Source organism: Pseudomassariella vexata, assembly GCF_002105095.1.
Source record: "Pseudomassariella vexata strain CBS 129021 chromosome Unknown BCR38scaffold_2, whole genome shotgun sequence".
In the NCBI taxonomy this organism is placed as follows: domain Eukaryota; kingdom Fungi; phylum Ascomycota; class Sordariomycetes; order Amphisphaeriales; family Pseudomassariaceae; genus Pseudomassariella; species Pseudomassariella vexata.
Window position 1 is genome coordinate 1,841,335 of NW_024467957.1, and position 21,429 is coordinate 1,862,763.

Below are 21,429 nucleotides of genomic sequence, written 5' to 3' on the forward strand. Positions count from 1 at the left end.
ATCCCTTTGCGCTTTGAAAAAGTGGCTGAACGCCGAACCAAAATCCTGTGCTATTAAGTCGACATGATATTTCCCCCGCCAAACCAAACCCTACGCTATTAAGCCGACATGGTATTTCCCACGCCAAGAATGCGTGTGTTATGCCTCGCCTCTTCTAATCCATGCGCATGCGTAAGCATATGTATGTCTGTAAATATATTCACACTTTCTACAACTTCGACCTCACAGCCTCTAGTCGATATTTGACGTCCTTCAACGCCTTGGTGACGGGTTTCCATTCATCGAACTGCTTGAGCAATTCCGCTGTTTCGGTTGATAGCTCTGTTTTGACCAAGTCTTCTTCTAGTAGGCCACGCATGATCCAGGGCAAGACGTAAGGGTTGGTGCTCGTGAGTCCCTCGCGTTTTTGGATACGACAGGGTACATTGTTTACTATGGTGGTCTCTAGCGCGTGGGAAATAGCGAGGCTAATGGCAACGTCAGTTAGACCTGTCTTGATTGAAAAGAGATTGGAGGGGCCGAATTTTTGGGGTACTCACTCGTAGACCTGTTCATCGTCATAGAGGCGGGAATGGCCTTCTCCAGAGTAAAGGCTACCTGCCAGGGCAACGGATAGTTCACGAATAAGGCCGTGGTCTGATATACTAAGATTGCGTAACTTCAGCGCGAATCCCACTAGGTGTGCTATGAAATCGGGGGCATGGGTACGGCCATCGATGAAGACACCCCTGTATATGTATGGATGCGATGCCGGTGAGTAGATCGCAGATTCCATTGGGACCAGCTGATCGTCGATACTGCCAATGTAGGTGACCCGAGTACCGTGTGAAAGAACTACTTGTAAAGCATCCTCGTATCGCTTTGTTATTTCGCTCTCTGGGTCGGCGAAGGCCCAAAGCTCCGCGCCCGCCCCCATTAACATACCCATTCCACTTCTGTAGTCTGGGAATGGCCCAAGAGAAACACCTGCCATTGCACAAATTCCAATTCGGGCGGTAGTGATGATGCCAAGGTCAATCAGCTTAGCCACAAGCATGAGGCCGACAGGGACTCCTTGGCTGTGGCACGCCACAACAATCAAATCTGCATTGCGTATGTGCTCAATCCAATTTAGAAGCAGCTTCCACAGGTTGTCAACTCGCTCCGCAATCTTGCCTTCACCTTCGAGCGCAACTTTCTCGATCTCGCAATCACCACAGCCGTGGCTGTTTGCCCACCTCCGGATTGCCTCGGCACAATGGTTGGCAAAACGAATTGAAGTCCCTGTTGGTTGTCCGATAATGGGGCGCAGGTAGGTAGCTGGGAAGAGGCCGTGGACCCCAATGGCGATTGCCTTCTTGATTTTAGGAGGATCCTTTACCAGGTAAACATGATTGGCAGGTGGTTGCTGCGTTCTAAGCAGCAGTTGGGTGATTTGCTTGATAATGGACGGGTTTTGCTTCATACGATAGGTGTTTCTGAAGGATGGAAGAAGGAGGTTTGGAGTGGTCGTCTTGGTCGAATCTGGTGTGTCCGACTTTCCGGGTGTATCTTTGATTGAAGTTGGCGTACTTGGTCTCAAGGGTGAGGGTTCGTCAAGGTCCATTGACAGTGGCCTAACCCTTTTATTATTTTTGGATGTAGTCGCTTTCGCGGATGGTTCCTTAGTCCCCTTCTTCAGCGGTGGCTCCTTCACAGTAGTATGTTCTTTGACATCGACACCGTTCGATCTCCTCGGGCTGGCTTCCGATCCATCACCAATAACAGCCAATTCGCCCTGCTCCCGAGGTGCTGCTGACCTCCCAATAGAACTCGACCCGGTATCTCGAGACCAGAATGCCCAGGTGGAGCCAGCAGACGGTTGCGGTTCTGCCGCAGCTTTGATGGGAGGCGCGTCCTCACTGACTGTGTTTTGACTGTCTTTTGCCGTTGATACAACTGTACTTGCTTCTTCTGAGGCATCACCGGCGTAGCCCTCGGCTGGTGGTGTGTTACTGAACCATGGGCCAAACCATGAAGCCGAATGTCTAATGGTCCTCGTTGGGGTGCTTGGGGGCAGTGGCGGTGCTTGTACGGTCTCGCTTGGGATAAGAGTCTCTGGTCGCGCAGGCTCCGTTTCCTCGGGAGGCTGATCAAGAAGTCTGTCTTTATTTTCGGAGCGTTTCTCCGGCGCCGGTGATCTAGCAAACCACCCCAGCCAGCCTGACGATGCCGTGGGCTGCTGGCTTGATGGTGTCTTTGGTCGTACCTTTATCACATCATCCTTTTTTGCTGCATCTCGTGGGGACGGTTCTGCCCCTTTCCCAGGAGCAGTCCCTAGGGTGTTTCCATGACCACCCGTCGGTGGTTTGGTGAGCTTTGATCGTGTCTCGGTTTCGGGGATTTGGGGCAGTGTCTGTACTGATTGGGTGTCGGACGAATCGCCAGAATTGTCAATCGTCTTCCTGTAGCGACTGAAATCCGGGGTTGATCCTGCCTTCAAAGAGCCCCCCATGATAGTCTCACTCGTCACCTGCGTCGAAGCCAAGGACTTTGCTCGTGGCCAAGACCCGTACCAGCTACGGCTCTTGCGCAGCTGTGTCGGGAACCAAGTTAATATGGAAGGAAAGGTTGATTGGTGCCTGGAGTTGTCGTAGGAACCCACCTGTTTTCCAGAAACTACATTCGAGCTGGCTGACTCAGGGCCGTTACCTGCATGAGGTTTTGTGGGTGGTTGTAGTGGTGGCATTCCCGATTTTGATGGTGCAGCAGCTGAGAGGTTGAATGACGCAAGGTTAGTGCTTCGGTGGGTGCTGCCGCTGTGCTGGGATGGTAACGTCACTGGCAAGCTGGTAGTGCTCAAGGTATTTGCGGTGCTGCACGCATCGGAAGGTTTTGGTCATGCACGTTTTCTCCGACTCATGATGGGGAGGCCAACTTATTCATCGCAGTGTTGATAATGACATTTGCCCAAGAGTAATGCGTGATCAGCTTTGACTTTGGACTAACTCCTGAAAGTCGGTGCCTATGGTTTCGTCACAGCTCCGTGGCTTCACTGAAAAAGCCGGAGCTCGGCGACTTGGTTAAGGCTCCAGTAATATAGAAGCTTCAACCACAAGGGCCACTCCAAGTCTGACAGGCCAGAAGGGTGACGATGGAGTTGATTGAAGGTGATTGAAGTCTTTCAATCAATCAAGTCAAGAATAAAGGAAATATATCGTAATTAGAGACACAAACATAGAAATGCATTGCTGGCCTTGTAGCTATGAAAGTTGCCGGATCACGATCGCGAGGTCCTGTGTAATCTAAGGGAAGTTACGAGGAAATAGTGTCCCGCCTGCAGTCGAGGCAGGCCCATATTGGTGCAGATGGTCATTGTTTCTGGGGATTGGTGCCCAGATACTCCGTACTGTGGTCCAAAAAGACCCCACCAAGCCACATCCTTATCGATAGCAACAGTGAATCTTTTTTTCTTATACAGGGTCCATCTCAAAAGATTTCGAGGTAGGTTCAATCAGGCTGCCCATACTCTCGCGATTCCTGTGACAATGAGCTCCGCAAAGAGGAAGGATGCGCCTGGCGGCACATCTGCTGCCAAAGTACCCAAAACACGCAGCGATTCGCGCCCATCGAAATCACCCAAATCCGAAAAGGCTAAATTCGACTCCAAGACGAGCTCCAAGCCGTCCAAGACCTCCGAATCGAAACCTGCCGCAGCCCCAAGTATATCACGACTCAAGGAAGAAGAACCGTTGTTTCCCAGAGGTGGTGGCAGCATTCTATCGCCTCTCGAGCACAAGCAGATACATGTCCAGGCCAAGCAAGACGTTCTCTTCGAGCAAGAGTCTGGACAAGCTAAGAAAAAGGCAGAGCGAGCCCATAAGAAGCCGAAAGGGCAATCAAACGATGGCAAAGCGAGCAAGCCTGAACAGGGAGGAGACACTGTCAAGATCGAGAGTCTCAACTACAAGCGTCTTGTCAAGGGGTCGATGGTGCTGGGCCAAGTTGCCGAAATCAACGCCCTCGACATATCTCTGGCTTTACCGAACAATCTTGTCGGCCACGTACCGATTACCTCTATATCAGAGACCCTGAATGAAAGAATTGCGACAGAAGCGGCGGAAGCGGCAGAAGACGATGAGAACGACAAGGAGGCGCAGGAAGATGATGGTGTTGATCTGAAGTCGCTTTTCAGACTCGGCCAATACATTCGGGCATACGTTGTATCGACAATCGAGGAGACAACTGCTTCCTCCGGCAAGCCTCGAAGGCACATTGAGTTGTCTCTGCGTCCGGATCAAACTAACAGTGGGTTGTCAAGCAAAGATGTTGTGACAAACTGTACCGTCATGGCAGCGGTTGCCAGTGTCGAAGACCACGGATTTGTTATGGAGCTTGGTCTAGAAGATTCGAAGCTCCGAGCATTTCTGGCACGGAAGGAGGTTGATGAAACGATTCCCGAATCTCAAATGCAACCGGGTTCTGTCTTCTTGTGTCTTGTTACCGGCAAGAACGGCCAGGTCGCACAGCTGAGCACATTGCAAAAGAAGATGGGCAGTATCCGAAATCACGCGTCTGAAGCGACTACCATCAACACCTTTCTTCCAGGTTCGGCTGTCGAGTTGCTAGTCACGGACATCTCGGGACGCGGTCTGGCTGGCAAGGTTATGGGATCGCTAGATGTCACAGCCGATGTGATCCACTCAGGTGCTGGTCCCCAAGCGCTAGATCTTGGGGAAAAGTACAAAGTTGGCAAGAAGACCAAGGCTCGAGTCATCTGCACGTTCCCTACTGCCGATGACCCCAAGTTAGGCGTGTCATTGCTCGACCACATCGTATCTCTTGAACCAAAGACGGTGGAATCCAGCAACAAGTCGCCAGTGGAAGTCATACCGCTCTCCAGTATAGTCGAAAAGTGCACAGTCACCAGTGTTGAACCAGAAATAGGTGTTTTTGTCGACATTGGAATTGAAGGGGTGTCTGGCTTTGTGCACATATCCAGACTTAAAGATGGCAAAGTTGATATGGTTTCTGAGTCCACGGGCCCTTTCAAGCTACAATCTGTTCACCGCGGGAGGGTCGTTGGATACAATGCTGTTGACGGTGTGTTCCAACTCTCTTTCGAGCAACATGTTCTCGAACAACCATTCCTCAGGTTGGAAGACATTCCCGTGGGTGAAATTGTCCATGGTATCATCGAGAAGCTTGTCATCGGCCCAGATGGTGTGAGCGGTTTGCTTGTCAAGTTGGCCGAAGGCTTGACTGGTTTCGTTCCCGAAATACACCTGGCTGATGTCAAGCTGCAACACCCGGAGAAGAAGTTCAGAGAGGGCATGAAAGTCAAGTCCCGCGTCCTGTCAACAGACCTCGTCAAGCGACAAATCAGGCTCACTTTGAAAAAGACCCTCATCAACTCCGAGGCAATTCCGCTAAAGTCTTTCGATGAAGTGGCGGTGGGCTTGCAGGTTCCAGCTACCATTATCAACGTCCTTGGAAATGGAGCCGTCGTTCAATTCTACGGCTCGATGAGAGGTTTTCTGCCTATCGCAGAGATGAGCGAGGCTTATATTCGTGATCCTAAGGAATATTTTCGCGTCGGCCAAGTGGTTGATGTCCATGTTCTTAATTTCGACGCCGTCGAGCAGAAGCTCTATGTGTCCTGCAAAAATCCCGCGGCTTTTGGCATCGAGAAGCAGCTGGCGCTCAAGAAGCTGAGCCTCGGAGACATTATATCAGCCAAAGTCGTACAAAAGACAGAGGGTCATGTCTTCGTGGAGTTAGTCGACAACTCACTGAGAGCTATGATCTCTGTAGGTCACCTTGCAGACGGTTCCACCAAGAAGAACCAGGCGGTCTTGAAAAAGATTTATGTGGGACAGACACTCACTGATCTTGTAGTATTGGACAAAATTGAGGGCAGACGCTTCATTGCGCTGAGCAAGAAGCCCTCTCTGATGAAGGCTAGCCAGGAGGGGAAACTGCTCACTTCATTTGACGATGTCAAAGTTGGCCAGCTTTATCCAGGTTACGTCAAAAATATCACGGCTACAGCGGTCTACGTCCAGTTTGCTGGCCCTCTTACCGCCTTGGTGCCGAAATCAAGGCTACCACAAACTATCCAGAAAGAAGCTAGCTTTGGAATGGAGAAGCATCAGTCATTTCTCGTCAAGATTTCATCTGTGGACAGAGAGCGCCAGAGAATTTTTGCCGCTCATCCTGACAGTGAGAAGATTGAGAAGAATGAGACGGCAGGCCGTTCGTCTCATATGTCCGCCGCAGTGGAGAATCCAGTAGACGAAGCGATTACTTCAACGGACGACGTTTCTGTTGGTCGTGTCACAAAAGCCAAGATCGTATCCGTCAAGGGCACGCAGCTTAATGTTAAGCTGGCTGACAACATTCAAGGCCGTGTGGATATGTCATCCGTCTTTGACTCTTGGGACGAGATTACTGATGTCAAAGCACCTTTGCGCAAATTCCACCAGGGGGATGTCATTCCTGTCCGAGTATTGGGTGTGCACGATGCAAAGAACCACCGATTCTTACCCATCTCCCATCGATCCACCAGCTCAATCCTCGAACTCTCCAGCAAACCAAGCGATGTGAAGGGCGCTGCGGTTGAGTCGTTGTCCTACGAGAAGCTCGAAAACGGATCTACTTATGTGGCGTTCGTGAACAAGGTCCAGGACCGTACCCTTTGGGTGAATCTCTCCCCAAATGTTCGGGGCAGAATCAACACTTTGGATATTTCCGATGATGTCTCCCTCCTCGAGAATCTGTCGTCTAATTTCCCAGTTGGCTCCGCACTGCGCGTGCGAGTCCTCGCGGTTGACCCGTCCCAAGGCCGTCTCGATCTTTCGGCCCGGTCATCTGTCTCATCGCCTGCACTTACGTGGGGTACTGTCAAGAAGAACATGGTTCTTCCGGGACGAATAACGAAAATCAACGAGCGACAAATCATGGTTCAGCTGAGTGAGACGGTTTCTGGGCCTATCCACCTGGCAGACATCAGCGACGACTTTGATGATGCCAACACTATGAACTACAGCAAGAACAGCGTCATCCGAGTCTCGATCGTTGACCTTGACAAAAGCAACAAGAAGGTCCGCTTGTCGTCCCGACATTCGAGGGTGTTGAATTCGTCGGCAGAAGTCAAGGATAGAGAATTCACCGATGTATCCCAAGTTGTTGTGGGTGATATCGTGCGTGGATTTGTTAAAAACGTCTCTGACAAGGGACTCTTTGTGACTCTCGGTGGAGACGTCACAACCATGGTCAAGATATCGGATCTTTCCGACAGGTTCTTGAAGGATTGGAAAGATTCTTTCCAAGTCGACCAGATTGTCAAAGGACGAGTGACCTCAGTTGACCCTACAGTGGGACAAATACAAATGAACCTCAAGCCATCGGTTGTAGAGAAAGACTACGTCCCCTTGCTCAACTACCAAGATCTTCGCGAAGCTCAGATTGTCACTGGAAAAGTTCGGAAAGTCGAAGAATTTGGAGCATTCATCCTTGTTGATGGTTCCAATAACGTCAGCGGACTTTGTCACAGAAGCGAGATGGCCGAGAAGTCCGTCGACGATGCGCGGAAGTTGTTTAGCGAGGGAGACGCTGTCAAAGCCATCATTCTTAAACTTGATAAGCAGAAGAGGCGTATTAACTTTGGATTGAAGCCCTCGTATTTTGAAGGCGAAGGCAGCGACGAGAGTGATGATGATGACGCTGGTGCACCGCTTATCTCGGATGATGAAGACGAAGACATGGATGATAATGTCAGCGCTGTTATTATCACAGGGACCGATAATGTCGAAGAAGAAGAACCAGAGGGTGAGGATATGGAGATGACTGACGCAGCGGGAGAGGTTGAAGGCCTGGATGCTGGTGGCTTTGACTGGGATGCCGACGCTGTCAGCAAGAAGCGTGGACCTGCCTCTGTGGTAGATGAGAAGCCCGGCTCTCAGGATAAGAAGAAGAAGCGAAGGAAAGCTCAAATTGAAGTTGACAAAAGTGGCGACCTCGATGCATTCGGTCCCAGAACTGCTGCCGACTACGAGCAACTCCTCAACCGTCAACCGAACTCGTCAACGCTGTGGATTGAGTACATGGCATATCAATTGCAATCTAGTGAGCTGGCAGAGGCCCGCAAGGTGGTTGAACGTGCTATTACCACCATTAACAGCGTCGAGGAAACGGAGAAGCTCAATGCATGGATTGCATATCTCAATCTTGAAGTTCGCTTTGGGACTGAAGAGACCGTGGAGGAGGTTTTCAAGCGCGCGTGCCAAGTCAATGATCAGCAAGAAGTGTTCCAACGACTAGCGAGTATCTACATTCAAGAGGACAAACCCGAGGTAAGACACAGCCGTGTTACCGATCATATCGCAGTTTGCTAACAGTGCCACAGAAAGCAGATGAGCTCTTCCAGGCTCTTGTGAAAAAGTTTGGCTCCACCTCACCAGAAGTGTGGTATAACTATGGCCATTGGCTCCACGCAGTACAGAACCAGCCTGATCGCGCCAAGGCTCTCATGCCCCGTGCAATCCAGGCGCTCCCGACCCAAGCCCACCTTCCGTTGATGACCAAGTTTGCGGGGCTGCACTTCAGCTCGGAGAACAAGAACCCGGAACTCGGACGGACCATGTTCGAAGGCCTCATTGCACAGTTTCCCAAGCGGTTCGATCTGTGGAAGCAACTGCTTGACCATGAAGACGTACCTGGAGCAGACAAGGCAGTCGTGCGGGACGTGTTTGAGAGGGCGCTAAAGGCAAAGGGACTCAAGCCTCGGGCTGCCAAGAAGTGGTTCAAGAGATGGGCGGACTGGGAGGAGAAGAATGGCGACCAGAAGAGCCGCGAGAAGGTTGGTGCCAAAGCTGCAGAGTGGGTGAGAGCGAGGACAGACTCAAAGGCTGACGCCGGCGACGAGGAGGATGCCGATGACGATTAGTTGCCTCGAAGATGGAAGTTGCATTAATGGCGTCCGGATACCAAAATAGTCACAAACGACCCTTTTGTTTTTTTGAGCCAGAGTTTATAAAATGTACAATTATATAATTGACGTTCCTGTCATTACATTGCGTGTTTTTGTCTTGATCATCATGGTATGTCGATCATCTGGCTTATACTTCAGAGTTATCTCGGAACCCTCGAGACAAACTGTCTGTCTAAACCCCCGGAAGTCTTCCTGGTAATCCTGCCAAATTTAGTGTTACCTTGAGTGACACAACTCACATTAATTTCATTAATCGACCTCGCAACGGCAACAGGAGAACCAGTAGTTAGTGGGACTATTGTAAGGTGGCTGCTAGGGACGGGTCGGACAGCTTCAAGGCCCAGATAGCATCGATCTTCTCAGGGGGGACTTTGTTGGTAGGTTGAGAACCAACGTAGTATGGTAGTGAACGCAACGCAGTCGCCAACAGGGCGAACCGACGACGCAGCGTATGTATTTAGTCCAGCCATTAGGGCACGGTTTGACATACGGGAGTACTAGTAGAGGTACCGGGGGCTTCGAGCCTACGGCGTATTTAATAATAATAATAATAATATTTAGCGTTTACGAAACCTAAGGATTAGTATGTGGAAGAGGGGAGCTAACGGGTGGGATATTGACTTAGGGACAGGTTTTTGGGGTGTTGTTTTTCGGTTTTCAGACGAATTATGTAAGCATGTTCTTTACGGTTTAAGGACCTGTGTATGTAGTCACTCTCTTGAGAAAAGAAAGAGACAATCAAGCAGCCTTTTCTATAGCAATTTGATTCAATTCTCTTTGCCTATGGAGACACTCGTTGTTTTGATGACCTGCTGAGGTACTTTTATTGCCCCTATATATCTACTTGTGCCTGTCAAGGGCATTGTACCCATCGTTCACCTGCTAAGGTGATACGCTCTAGGACCTGTTGAGGTACTTGTTGTTCTGATCGGAGCAAGAAAGCCTCGATCTTGTTATTCTTTCCATCTCCCGGACAGTAAAGTCTTGTTGAGGATCTTGTTGTCCGTTGCTATCATCATCCCACCTTGAACCTTCGGGCATTCACTGCCCGTCGTCAATATAAGCCGGAACCAGTCCTTAATAACCTTTGAATACTCGTAGAGGGCCCTCTGGAAGTTATAGGAGCGAGAAAAACGCGTCTTTAACTCTAGGGTTCGCTTTATAAAGCGATACACCTAGAGCTTACCGACGCGTCGCGAGAATAGAATTAGCTGTATCTTCCACACCCTCTAGCTGGGGAGGAAACCCTGTTAAATCTAGGTTAAGTATATGCTAAATAATATCTCTTTCCTCTGTCTCGGTGAGTAGTGTGCTATCCGGCTAAGTTTCGGTACGTAGGGTGCGACCGTGAATTCTATTGTAACGAGGATACCACACGTCTCACAATATAACAGTCAGGTAGGGCAAAGGGTAGCTAGAAGTAGGCCAGTGTATGGGTGCGTATATTGCAAGACTGATTCTTGAAGAATCCAAACTAGGTGCGAGCGTCTCGAGTTCTCCTCTTAAGCTGGGCGAATCCCTCCCGACTCAGCTTGTCAGCTGAGACCGGCCCGCCACAACGGCTCTTTCCTTACATCTATCCCCGAGGCGTATAGCTTTGCTAATCGTCGTTAGCTTTATTTTTAGTCGATCGGATAGCTTCGATAGCGAGGTTGACTTTAGCTTCTTAGGTTAAACGGATATTATGTTGTTATTAAGGAAATATGTTTTGAAGTTGAAAGATTGGAAAGGTTGAAAAACTGCGCGACTTAGTGATATGCGCGACTCGTTGTTAATCCACGATATATATTTTTCAATTTTTACATTTAAATGTGGCAAGTCGCAAACTCAACTATACTAGAATTGGAATACATAACGGCTAAGAAGGCCTAGACTAATACTATTATTACGAGTCACTAGACAAACTTAACTTGTATATTGTGAATAAAGCCTTAAAAATGCTTAGAGTCTTCTCATTATCAATAGCTACTTAGTCTATATCCACGCCTAGTTTACGTAGAAGTTGTGGAAGTTGTGGCGTCAGGTGTAGAGGGGTACGAGGCAGGCACGCGCGCGTTGCAGTATTTAGGGATGCCTCGGGGCCAACTTGGGATTGGTCCCTTACGCACCTTCATAGTACCAATATAGCCCCTAGTACTTGGATTCCGACAGTGGCTTCATTATACGTGTTTTGCTTGTTCAACTGAGAATGAAGTTGTGGCATCGCTCACTGAGATCTCTTGAAAATGGGGGTGCATTCAAAATGACAGTCAATGCAGTTAGTCTGATTCAAGGTATGTAATTACCCAGTTAAGCGTTTGCCCAGATTAAGCTTAGCGTGCCATTGCTGGTGATCTTTCAGCCGAAAACAGGGGTCAAGCTATGTGCCAATAGAAGAGCTCGGTGGGATTCTTCGACTGCAAACACGCGGAAATAAACAAGTTGCGAAAACTCCCAGACTACTCCCAAGTCAAAAGCAGAACCGGGTCTAGCTGTGGTCTATCAGGATTTGAGGATATGCAGATGGATTCGAAACAAGTACGAGGATAGTGGCTAATTTCGGAAAAATAGGATGCTAAGATTCGCACTTCCCTCTTTGCAGACATAGCAGCTTTGTCTATCGATTTCCTGTTCGTAATGTGATGATCCGTCCCATAGATCTTTCGCGGCTCCACCGTCGCCTCATTTGTTACGCTGCCTATTTGCTGCTGCGAAGTGACGTGCATTTCCGCAGACGATCCACGGCCTTCCCAAACCTTGCCTGGCGCTTTCTCCTTTTACATACCGAAGTAAATTGACCATTAGCAGCATCGCTTTATTTGCTGGTGCCGAAACCCAATCGCTACGATAATCTTGCCTCGCAACACACGCAACGAACCGCGCCGAACTCGCCGAACTCGAACTCGAACTCGAAGTTGAACCAATCCTCGAACTTATCGATGCGCCTGCGCTAAGTCACCCAGACGACCATCAACAATCTGCCGTCAGCACACACTCGGTTCTTCCAGGAAATCTTTCGCCGTGCCTTTTTGGTGCATCCTATCTGTTATCTTCCCCGTGGCATATCGATATGGACAATCGCGAGTGTAGGTGATGAAGGGAGACCAGCTTGGGAGAATATTCAAGTTGGCCCGGGAGGAGGCGCCGCGGCTGAGGTGCTGTCGTTGCCGCCATCGCCATCCCAGTCGCCATGGCACTGCTCAACCCGACGTTTATCTTTGGGGTCCTTGTGCTCCTGTATCTGTCGTCCTTCGTGCTCTTCGCCGTCCTGCGCATCATCACTGGCATTTCCATACAGCGCATTGGCTACTTTTCGCTCCGCCGCCTGGCCTACACACCCAAGGATGGCGTTAAGATCGAGATACGTGGCCTCGGCCTCAATGTGCACCGTCCAACATTCTCGCAGCCCACATGGCTGAGCATTGTTGTCAGTGAATTGGTCGTCACAGTGGATACCAGGGCACTTGAGGGCCATAAACCTGATCCGGACCAAGCCGACAGCAGCGATGACGAGGCCGTTAGAAAGGGGAAGGATTTCAAGACGCTACCGTTGCCTAAAAACCCTCTTTCTCGACGAGCCACGCTCGGAGTCGCTCGCAGCGAGACATGGAAGCAGCTCATGAGGACCAAGGAGCGACTCAAGCGATTACACCGGAATATAAACTGGCTTCGAATGGTGGACGTTGTGGCAACAAACTCTACCGTCAACCTGGTAGACGTGGGTACCATACAATGCGGCAGCTTTACCGTTGCTGTCGATACGCGCAAAAAGATGGTCGACCGAGCACGCTATTTCTTCCAGACCAGAGCCGAGAAGCACCGTCAGAAACAACAAGCGGAATGGATCGTCACCCTGCGCAGTGTCTTGTTCACAGCCAATGGCGGAGAAGCATCCGAGGTCATCGATAATGCTGTGCTCAACGTCGATGGGTTTTTATACGAACAACTTGATGGGCTGCGCGATGCATCCATAGCCCTCAAGCTAGGCCGTGTTCACATACCCTACGACGATGTCCAAACGTGTGTTGAACGTTACCAGAGACGCAAACGGATGTGCTCAAAGGGCTATGCGACTGTCGAGGCAATGGAGGTCTCTGTTGATAGGGTGTTCCAGGAGCTGGAAGAACCAGGCAGTACCGATCAGGACATCATGCAAGCCGTCTCGGACTCGAAAGAATTTGTTAGTTCAATTCTTCGGGGGATCAAGGAGGTACAATTTGCAGTGAGCCTAGTCGGTCTCACTAAGAAGGTCGACACGGTGAAGACGTCAGGGGCTCCGCTCGTGCTCAATGCTTCCATGAAGGAGGTTGGAATTGACCTGCATCGTCTTGATCCCAAGTCTCCAGCGCATCGCATGTACTTCCCATCAAAGGACACGGCCCATGAGGCGTTGGCTGCAGCGCTGTCCATCTCCGTTGGCGTGGACGTCGGGCACGGCAAACCGGAGAGGCTCGTCTACATCCCTATGGCTACCACCACGGTCAAAACTACCCTCCCGTCCAAGACTGTGGAGCTTGCGGACGATGGAAGTGCTGAAGAGAGAAATGCTAATCTCTTCTTCGCTAACTCTGTTGTCACTTCGCCGTCCGTCGACTTAGATCCGAAGCACCTCCCAATCCTAATGGCACTGCTGCGGCCTCAACCAAAAGCCCCCAAGGCACAGGTGCAGCAAAGGCATAAGCTCATCTCGCGCTTGCTGCCAAAGGCCACTATCAAGTTCACAATGCATGAGCCTGTGGTAAGAATAGCCTTGCCTCCAGTTCAGAAGACCGACGATCCCGACGATTTCGACCTGATCGTCTCTTCCATCTCCTCCATTTCTCTCGACCTCGAGTCTTTTCACTCTACGGTCGAGGAGATGCATTATTCCCTCGTCACCCAAATGCGGGTCCAAACGCATCAGCTGTATTACCAGACCACACAAGGAAGTCGATTTGACCTCATTGAAACGGAGTATTTCGATGTCAAGGTGACGGTGGGAGCGAACCCAGATGTCCACGTTATAGCCAATGGGCATCTTCAGTCTTTGGCGATTCACATGATTCGACCCGAGATAACGGACGGCATACGACAGATTATCCGGCAGCTGAGGCTTGATGTGCAGCCAGACAAGGTTAGCAAACCGAAGTCTCAACAATCGCAAAATCTCATGAGGACGTTGCCTGATTACTTTCTCCACTTCACTGTCTCGATCGATGATTTCAGCGCAGAAGTAGCCGGCATTGACGATGAATTCCCCCAAAACACTCGTGGGGTCGCCCTTCAGGTTGATTCTTGGTCAAGTGAGTATCGTGCTCAACGTGTCCACCCGAATACGCGTCAAAGACCTGCCTCTAGAAGACGGGCAACAAGTCGGAGTTTGATGCCTGACGCAGAGCTCTTGAAATCAATGCCGTCGCCATCCTTCGCCCGCAAGAAAGACCCGTACCAAAATGAAGGCGACGGTCGCCGGCTCGCCGTCCACATACGTGGTTTGGAAGCCTACATCATCGACAACCTGGAGAAGTGGGAAGTTGAGCCATTCGTTCACTTGCCTCGCTTTGAAGTAGCGCTAACCACTGTGAGCGACAAACAAGGCCCAATTCTTCATGTCCGTTCGCATCTGAGGTCGCTCCTTCTCCAATATTCGCTCTATAGGCACTACTCCGTGGGAATCGCTGTAATGGTGCTGCGCAAATCCTTCATGCGTACGCGACGGGACACCGTCGACTCAAAAATGACACGAAATCACTCGACAATGAGTCCGCCCATGAGTCCGCCCATGAGTCCCAAAATGGAGCACTTGGCACCGCCGATATTGTCACCCGAATCACCTGCCACCGACCATATGGACCACCCATTCCGGGCTGCCAGAGAACTAGTGACAGTTGATTTCAAAGCTTCGTTGATTCAGATCAAGGCCGATTTGCCCGCTGATCCTCCAATCATGTTGCAGGTTTATAGTATGGAGGCTGGTCAACACAGATGGTCCCCACCATTCTTCCTTGCAAAGCTTGTCCGTGTGTATGCGGGCGCACCTCGAATGCGAGGAGTCTGGGCCCGTCTTGCAAGTATCAAGACCTTCCGATTAGACTATCGGGAGTCTCGACGAATCATGGCCTTTGGAGGCCATCAAGATGATAGAATGTTTGACATCGTGACCGACGCAATGCGCATAGCCGTTCCTCACGAGCTGCTCTTCAACAAAATATCCGACAACATTGTCAATGTTATCAAAGCTTCGGAGCAATTACACCACCGCTTCAAGACGGGCACCAACGAGTACATCCTAGATAAAGCCCCTGAAGGGCCCAAGAACGTGCCCAAGATCTCCTTGCGGAGCCGGACATTATTATTTGAACTCGAAGATGGTGCTTTCGAGTGGAAACTCGGCGTCATCTACCGGGCGGGCCGTGTCGAACAGCTTCAGCGCCTTGCTCGTGACGAGGCTTATCAAGTCAAAAAGAAGAAGATTAAAGAGCAGGAACTCCGCAAGGAGACTACTCGCTACCGTAATCGTTCCGCAATGCCGCGGGGAAGAACGTCTCATACTAGCAGTTCCCACACGCGCAGCAGAAGTGAGGATGCACGACCTCGGACTGGCATTGATGGACGGTCTCACAGCGATGATGGCCCTGGTTCCCACAGGCGAGGCAGGAAACCCCGGTATGATCCAGATCAGATACTTGAGTTCAGTGGCAGTGCGCACGTGTCAGCGCAGGACGCGGAGCAAAGACTTAAAGAATATAGTGCGCAGAGCTGGAAGAAACGGATCGACCGACATTTTGACATGGCCAGAAACAGCATGAAAGATTTGCGCAGCCTATTCTGGGGCGCGGATCACTTACCAGATGACCTGGAGCACACGGAAAAGATACTCGAAGTCCCGCAACGGCCGGCACTAATGGGCGCTGCAATATCAGATCTGCATGTCATGATTGACAAACCCTCGTTCCCCATGCAGCACCTGCCTGAGTATCTACACAAGGTCGGAAAGGGGATGCCCAAGAATATGAAGTATTCACTGCTCGTTCCCATGAATGTTCAAATCAGCTTGGGCGAGGCTAGAATTACTCTTCGGGATTATCCTTTACCCCTTATACATGTTCCAGCCATCAAAGCGGGCCAATCGTCTCGTTTACCCGCGCTTTCGCTCAAAACAGACTTCGTTATCGCGGAGGAGTATCGTGGACACGAATCGACACGGAGGATCAAGGTGCAGATCACACCACCGGCTATCGATGAGACGGGGCATCCTAGCGCCGACTTTACCATTGACGTCCGCCGCACCACCGGGCCGGTCAAGACATACTCTGACATGAATATCGACATCAATACTGCATACCCTACCAGAATTACATGGGGCCCTTCATACCAACCAGCCATCCAGGATATGATGATGGCAATTGAATCGTTCACGAAACCACAGCTTGATCCATCCGAGCGTGTTGGGTTCTGGGATAAGATCAGGCTCAATTTTCATTCACGCCTGCGTGTGGCGTGGAAAGGCGATGGCGATGTTCATTTCGCTCTGAAGGGTAGTCGTGATCCTTACCAAGTCACTGGCAACGGGGCTGGTTTTCTCATGTGCTGGCGAAACGACGTGCGGTGGAACATACATACCGATGACGACCCGAAGAGGTTTATGACTGTTGACAGTGGTGAATATGTACTGGCAATTCCCGATTACAGCCATCAGGTTCGGGAGGGTGAACGTCCCCGCGGGGAAAGCGACAGTGTGTCAAGTGAGGACAGCTACAGGTCGGGTTCTGCATTCAAGAAGGTTGTAATGAAGCTGTCCGGAAACGTCCAGTGGATGGCAGGACTGGTTTTCGAACGAGCCATCGAGGATGGCAAACGGAACTTCGATTTCATTCCACACTACGATCTTGTTCTGAAGGCACCACAGCATGCTAAACCACAGGGTTTGCTACCTTATGACGCTTTCAGGGGCTTCAGGAGTCAGCACATCCACCTGTCCATCGCGGTCAGGGCCCCGGTCGATCGAGACTGGACATCAAACCAGCCGCAGTCATCGAGAAGTTACAACACGGTGCACTTGACCCCAAGATTCTTCACACATTTCTATGCTTGGTGGTCACTGTTCAGCGGCCCTATGTCGTTACCTATTCGCCAAGGTTCGCTCTGGCCCGGAAGGGAGAAGAACAGCAAGAAATTCGGGAGGCATCTAGGCACCATCAAATACAACCTTCTCCTCGCTCCCCTGTTTCTCAGCCACATTTACAAGCACAAGGATGCGGAAGACACCGCCGAGAGTTCGGTATCAGCAACAGGCATCAAAGTCAGGTTCGACAGTTTCATGCTTGATATGCACCAGCGACGAGAGGAATTCAATACTCGTGATCGTGGACGCAAGACTAAGAGCAGGACAACGGGCATGAAGTTACATGCTGCTCAGCTTGATTTGGTCTCGGCGGACATTCGTGCCGTTTCTGCTAGTATCAAAGGCACGACGGCCGAGGCGATCAAGACGAACTCTGTGGCAACTTTGATCGCACAAGGCGAAGAAGACGGCACCGATCTATCTCACTTCACTATTCCGGACAATGACTTCAGCTGGATCGATATGGACGATTTTGTCGAGCTCGACTGGATTTTACCGTCAGAACCAAGTCCGGATACGAAGATTCTTCCACTGGCTTACGCCCCACGGATCACATATTTCAGGCAGACGGATATTGGAGGAGTCATTGCCGGGGATCCGGATCGCACCAGTCCGTTTGGGGACGAACCTACCCATCTCTGCATTATGAGCCAAGATGACGACCCTAGGCGGGTTCAGTCGCAGCTTGTGCGAGAGAGGCTGGAACAGCTTCACATCCAGATCGAAAACAACGCGCGGGCGGTTGGAGAGGCGGAGCTTCGGGTGATCAGAGATAACGGCAAGGATGCAGATCTGAAAGCCGAGTTCGATCAACTCAACAAATTCACACACGTTCTCAAGGAGAAGCGAACGTTCTTGGAAAACATGTTGCATCAAATGGCCATGAAAAAGCCGAATGATGGCCGGGACAATGCTAGCAACGCATCGACCGAGGACAACCCACCTCCTGAAGAATCGATCGACTTTGCCGGGACCAGTGTCAAAGTCCCAACAGGGGCAGAATTCGCCAGCGACTTCAAAAACCGCTTTGTCGTTCACAATATGCAATTGAAATGGAACAACCTGCTGCGTAACATCATCCTACGGTACAGTCATCAAGTCAGTCAGCGTCGCGGTTTCGTGTACTACCTTTCCCGCCCAGCAGTCAAATTCATCCTAGATATTGTGGAGGAGCAGGCCAAGGCAAAGAGCAACAATAAGCCAAATGGTTCATCGTCGCCCGACAAGGACGATAAATCGAGCTCACGAAGTACCAAGGGTGCGAGGTCCGAGGACGTGAATCCAGATATTGAAAAGCGCATCAAACAGATCCTGCAAGACGGCCGCAAGTTTGTCAATGCCGATGACACTAGTAGTCCTGACGATGGGGTGCCTAACGTATCTATGGAAGACATTACTGGAGGCATCGCTGAAGATTTCGCACCACAGAGCAGCTACCACGTTCGCGTCATTGCACCTCAAATTCAGCTTCAGAGTGAAAAGAACAAGAAACATGTTGTACTCATTACGGCCAAAGGAATGGAGTTGAAGGTAGTAGAAGTCATGGAAAAAGCCAGGTTATCTGATCTTGTCAGCGGTCTGGTTCAGCGCCGATTTTTCGTCGGCATGGATAGCACGCAGTTCTTCGTCACGCACCAGAAATGGTTCTCGGGCCAGTTGATGTCAATGTACTCTGGCAACACATACGGAGCGCCCGCCGGCTCATCCTGGCCGCCATGGGTGCCTATGGAGGTCATGTTCGATTTCCAGTCGGATCCCTTTGGCTTCAAGCGAGTAGTCCGGAAGACGTCGGCTATGTTGAGATATGACAAGTACAACACCCTCCGTTTGAAATACAACGACGATGTCAACAGCGAAGGCACAAATCCCACTTCCGACGAACCCACCACAGAGAGCAGAATGGACAATCTGTGGGTCGAATTCCCTCAGGCGCGGGCACTCTGCAATTCGTCACAGTATTATGCCATATACGTTATTGTGCTTGATCTTCTCATGTACAGCGAGCCTCTGGAGAAGACAAGAAGCGAGCGCTTGGAGAAGATATTGCTTGCATCCGACTTCAGCGATCTTCGAGGCGCACCCCAGATGGTTACCAGACTCCAGGAACGAATCAGACAGCTCGAAGACATCAAGACGCACTTCCAGATCCACTCCAAGTACCTCGACCAAAAGGGTTGGGAAGACAGGCTGCTCCTGGAGCGAGATCTTGCCGCATGCGAGGATGAACTCTTCTTCATGATGAAGGCCATCACCACTTCGCAGCGCAAGTACGAAAACACATCGCAGAGCAATGCGTTGCTGAGATGGAGTATATCAGCTAGGGAGATTGTCTGGCACCTAATTCGTGACAACAATGAGCCGCTTGTGGAGCTGCAACTCAGAGACGTTGAATACGACCGTACTGACAACTCAGATGGCTCCCATATCAACCTGATGCAGGTGGGCAAGGTCCTGGGGCTGAATCTCTTGGCCGACGCTATGTATCCGGAGATGGTCGCACCATACTTTGACGGTGACAAAACCAATGCTGCCGAATTCGCGAACCAACACATGATTCGTGTGTACTGGCACATGCTAGAAGCCATTGCCGGCATTCCCGTCATGGACCATTTCGAGGTGAATCTTTTCCCCATGAAGATCCAGCTTGAGCGAGAAGTGGGCAAGAAACTGTTTGAATACATCTTTCCTGGTATGGACGGAGAATCTGCCAACGGTAGCAACAGACTCAAAACCGACTCGCCTTTCATGGTAGCCCAGGGCATCAGTGAGGCGGACGACGAAGTGGCAGACGAATCTAATTCTGGATCTGGCCGCCTTGGATCCGGTGGCTCGGACAAGGATGCAAGCTTCAACACTAGAGCTGGGTCGCTGGAGCTCCGACTCCGACCTACCTTGCATTCAGAATCTCGGTCGCCTGATACATCGCCCCCAAAGACCAAAGCGCTCAGCGTTCATTCAACAGAGAGTAACGTATTCCGCCTCTTTGGCAACAAAGCACCTACCAAGAAACCCTCGTACGAATCCCTCCGCTCAAGCCAGACCCCTCGACCGAGCATCGGGCGCAGTTCTACTATGGCTTCGTCTGTAAGTGAGTCGAAAAAGGTCTCCCGCTTCGCATTGCGCAGCGGTAAAGGTGCTTCGGAGGAAAAGCCCTCAGACGATCTTACCAAAATGATGACGCGCGCTTCCAATTACATGACGTTTGCCTACATCAAAATGCCATCTGTGGTCCTCTGTCTTTCGTACAAAGGCCGCGGTGACCGCAACATCGAGGACGTACATGACTTTGTCTTCCGCCTGCCGACGATTGAGTACCGCAATAAGACATGGTCAAATCTGGATTTAGCCTTGGCCCTTAAAGGGCGGGTTATCAAGGCGCTCATCAGCCATACCGGTGCCATTATCGGCAACAAGTTCAGCAAGCACAGGCCCAACACGGCTCAGCAGAACAAGCTAAGGGAACTGGCCACAAGTAGTGTTTTGCTGGCGACACCGGCCCTAAACAACAGCGGCGATAATAGCGATGATTCGTCGAGTCTCTTTGGGACCAGCCCAGTCGATTATTCACGAAGCCCACCGAGGAGTCTCAGGGGCAGTGGGAGCTCGATTCCCGTTCCGCAGAGGAGCGACAGCCGTAGCAGCAGCATAGCGAGTAGCAGACGCTCGTACCGACCGGTGGGTAATGTCGCAGGCCCGACTGAGCTGCGAACCAACATCCCAACATTCCTCATGATGACACCGCCCACGCCGGCACTGGAGCGGCCGCAGACGGGTATCAGCATTGAAGACAGTTACAACCGGCCAGAGACTAGCGGTGGACTGCGGCCTGTGAGTCGGGGCAGCAGCACGTTGATCGATTTCGAAGGCAACGGTCTCCGCAGAAAATCAACTGGCGGAGGTGGCAGTACCAACACCGGGGCCGGCTTTCTCAGAGGAAAGCTTAACGCGCTCACAAGCCGGCTGAGGGAACGCGAAGGGAGCAATCTGGGACGAAGTGACGCGGCAAGCGTTCATGAAGGTGATGACGAAGCAGCACCCGAGGAGGACAAGGCGAAGGAGAAGAACGGGGACAGGAGGCCCTGGAGTGGCAGGATCAAGACGGGATAGTACCACACGCCCCCCAGTCGCCTCCGGCGTGTCCCGGAGTGAGGTCACTGCCTTGTGGGAGATTATATTGAGAGGCAACACAGCACTCACCCTTGAATTGTACGACAAAGAACGGCCCACCACCCAGTGTTGGAAGGGCTACTACACACTCACCGCCCAATTATCTTCGCATAACGCGAGTTTATTATCGTTTTGTGGGTGTTTTTGCTTGTGGAAAGTGGAGACAGGCAGGTCAGGCGCTGAATGTTGATGTTTGTTGCATACGGGTAGCGGAGCATAAACATAGCCT

At 51.0% G+C, this 21,429-nt stretch overlaps 3 protein-coding genes across 3 annotated transcripts; 2 read left to right on the plus strand and 1 right to left on the minus strand.

Annotated features, from left to right (window-relative positions):
- Positions 1-208: 208 nt before the first annotated feature.
- On the minus strand, positions 209-2,473 carry BCR38DRAFT_481166 (uncharacterized protein; the record flags this gene model as incomplete). Its single annotated transcript, XM_040863350.1, has 2 exons — positions 209-467; positions 540-2,473. The coding sequence occupies 2 exons, from the start codon at positions 2,471-2,473 to the stop codon at positions 209-211; spliced, it is 2,193 nt and encodes a 730-aa protein (XP_040719962.1).
- A 943-nt stretch (positions 2,474-3,416) lies between these two features.
- On the plus strand, positions 3,417-9,029 carry BCR38DRAFT_520878 (uncharacterized protein). Its single transcript, XM_040865168.1, has 2 exons — positions 3,417-8,312; positions 8,366-9,029. Exons 1-2 carry the CDS (start codon positions 3,507-3,509, stop codon positions 8,903-8,905), a joined length of 5,346 nt encoding a protein of 1,781 aa, XP_040719963.1. The 5' UTR covers positions 3,417-3,506; the 3' UTR covers positions 8,906-9,029.
- A 3,090-nt stretch (positions 9,030-12,119) lies between these two features.
- BCR38DRAFT_333111 (mitochondrial protein from FMP27-domain-containing protein) lies at positions 12,120-21,140 on the plus strand (the record flags this gene model as incomplete). Its single annotated transcript, XM_040855195.1, has 1 exon — positions 12,120-21,140. One exon carries the CDS (start codon positions 12,120-12,122, stop codon positions 21,138-21,140), a length of 9,021 nt encoding a protein of 3,006 aa, XP_040719964.1.
- Positions 21,141-21,429: the final 289 nt, after the last annotated feature.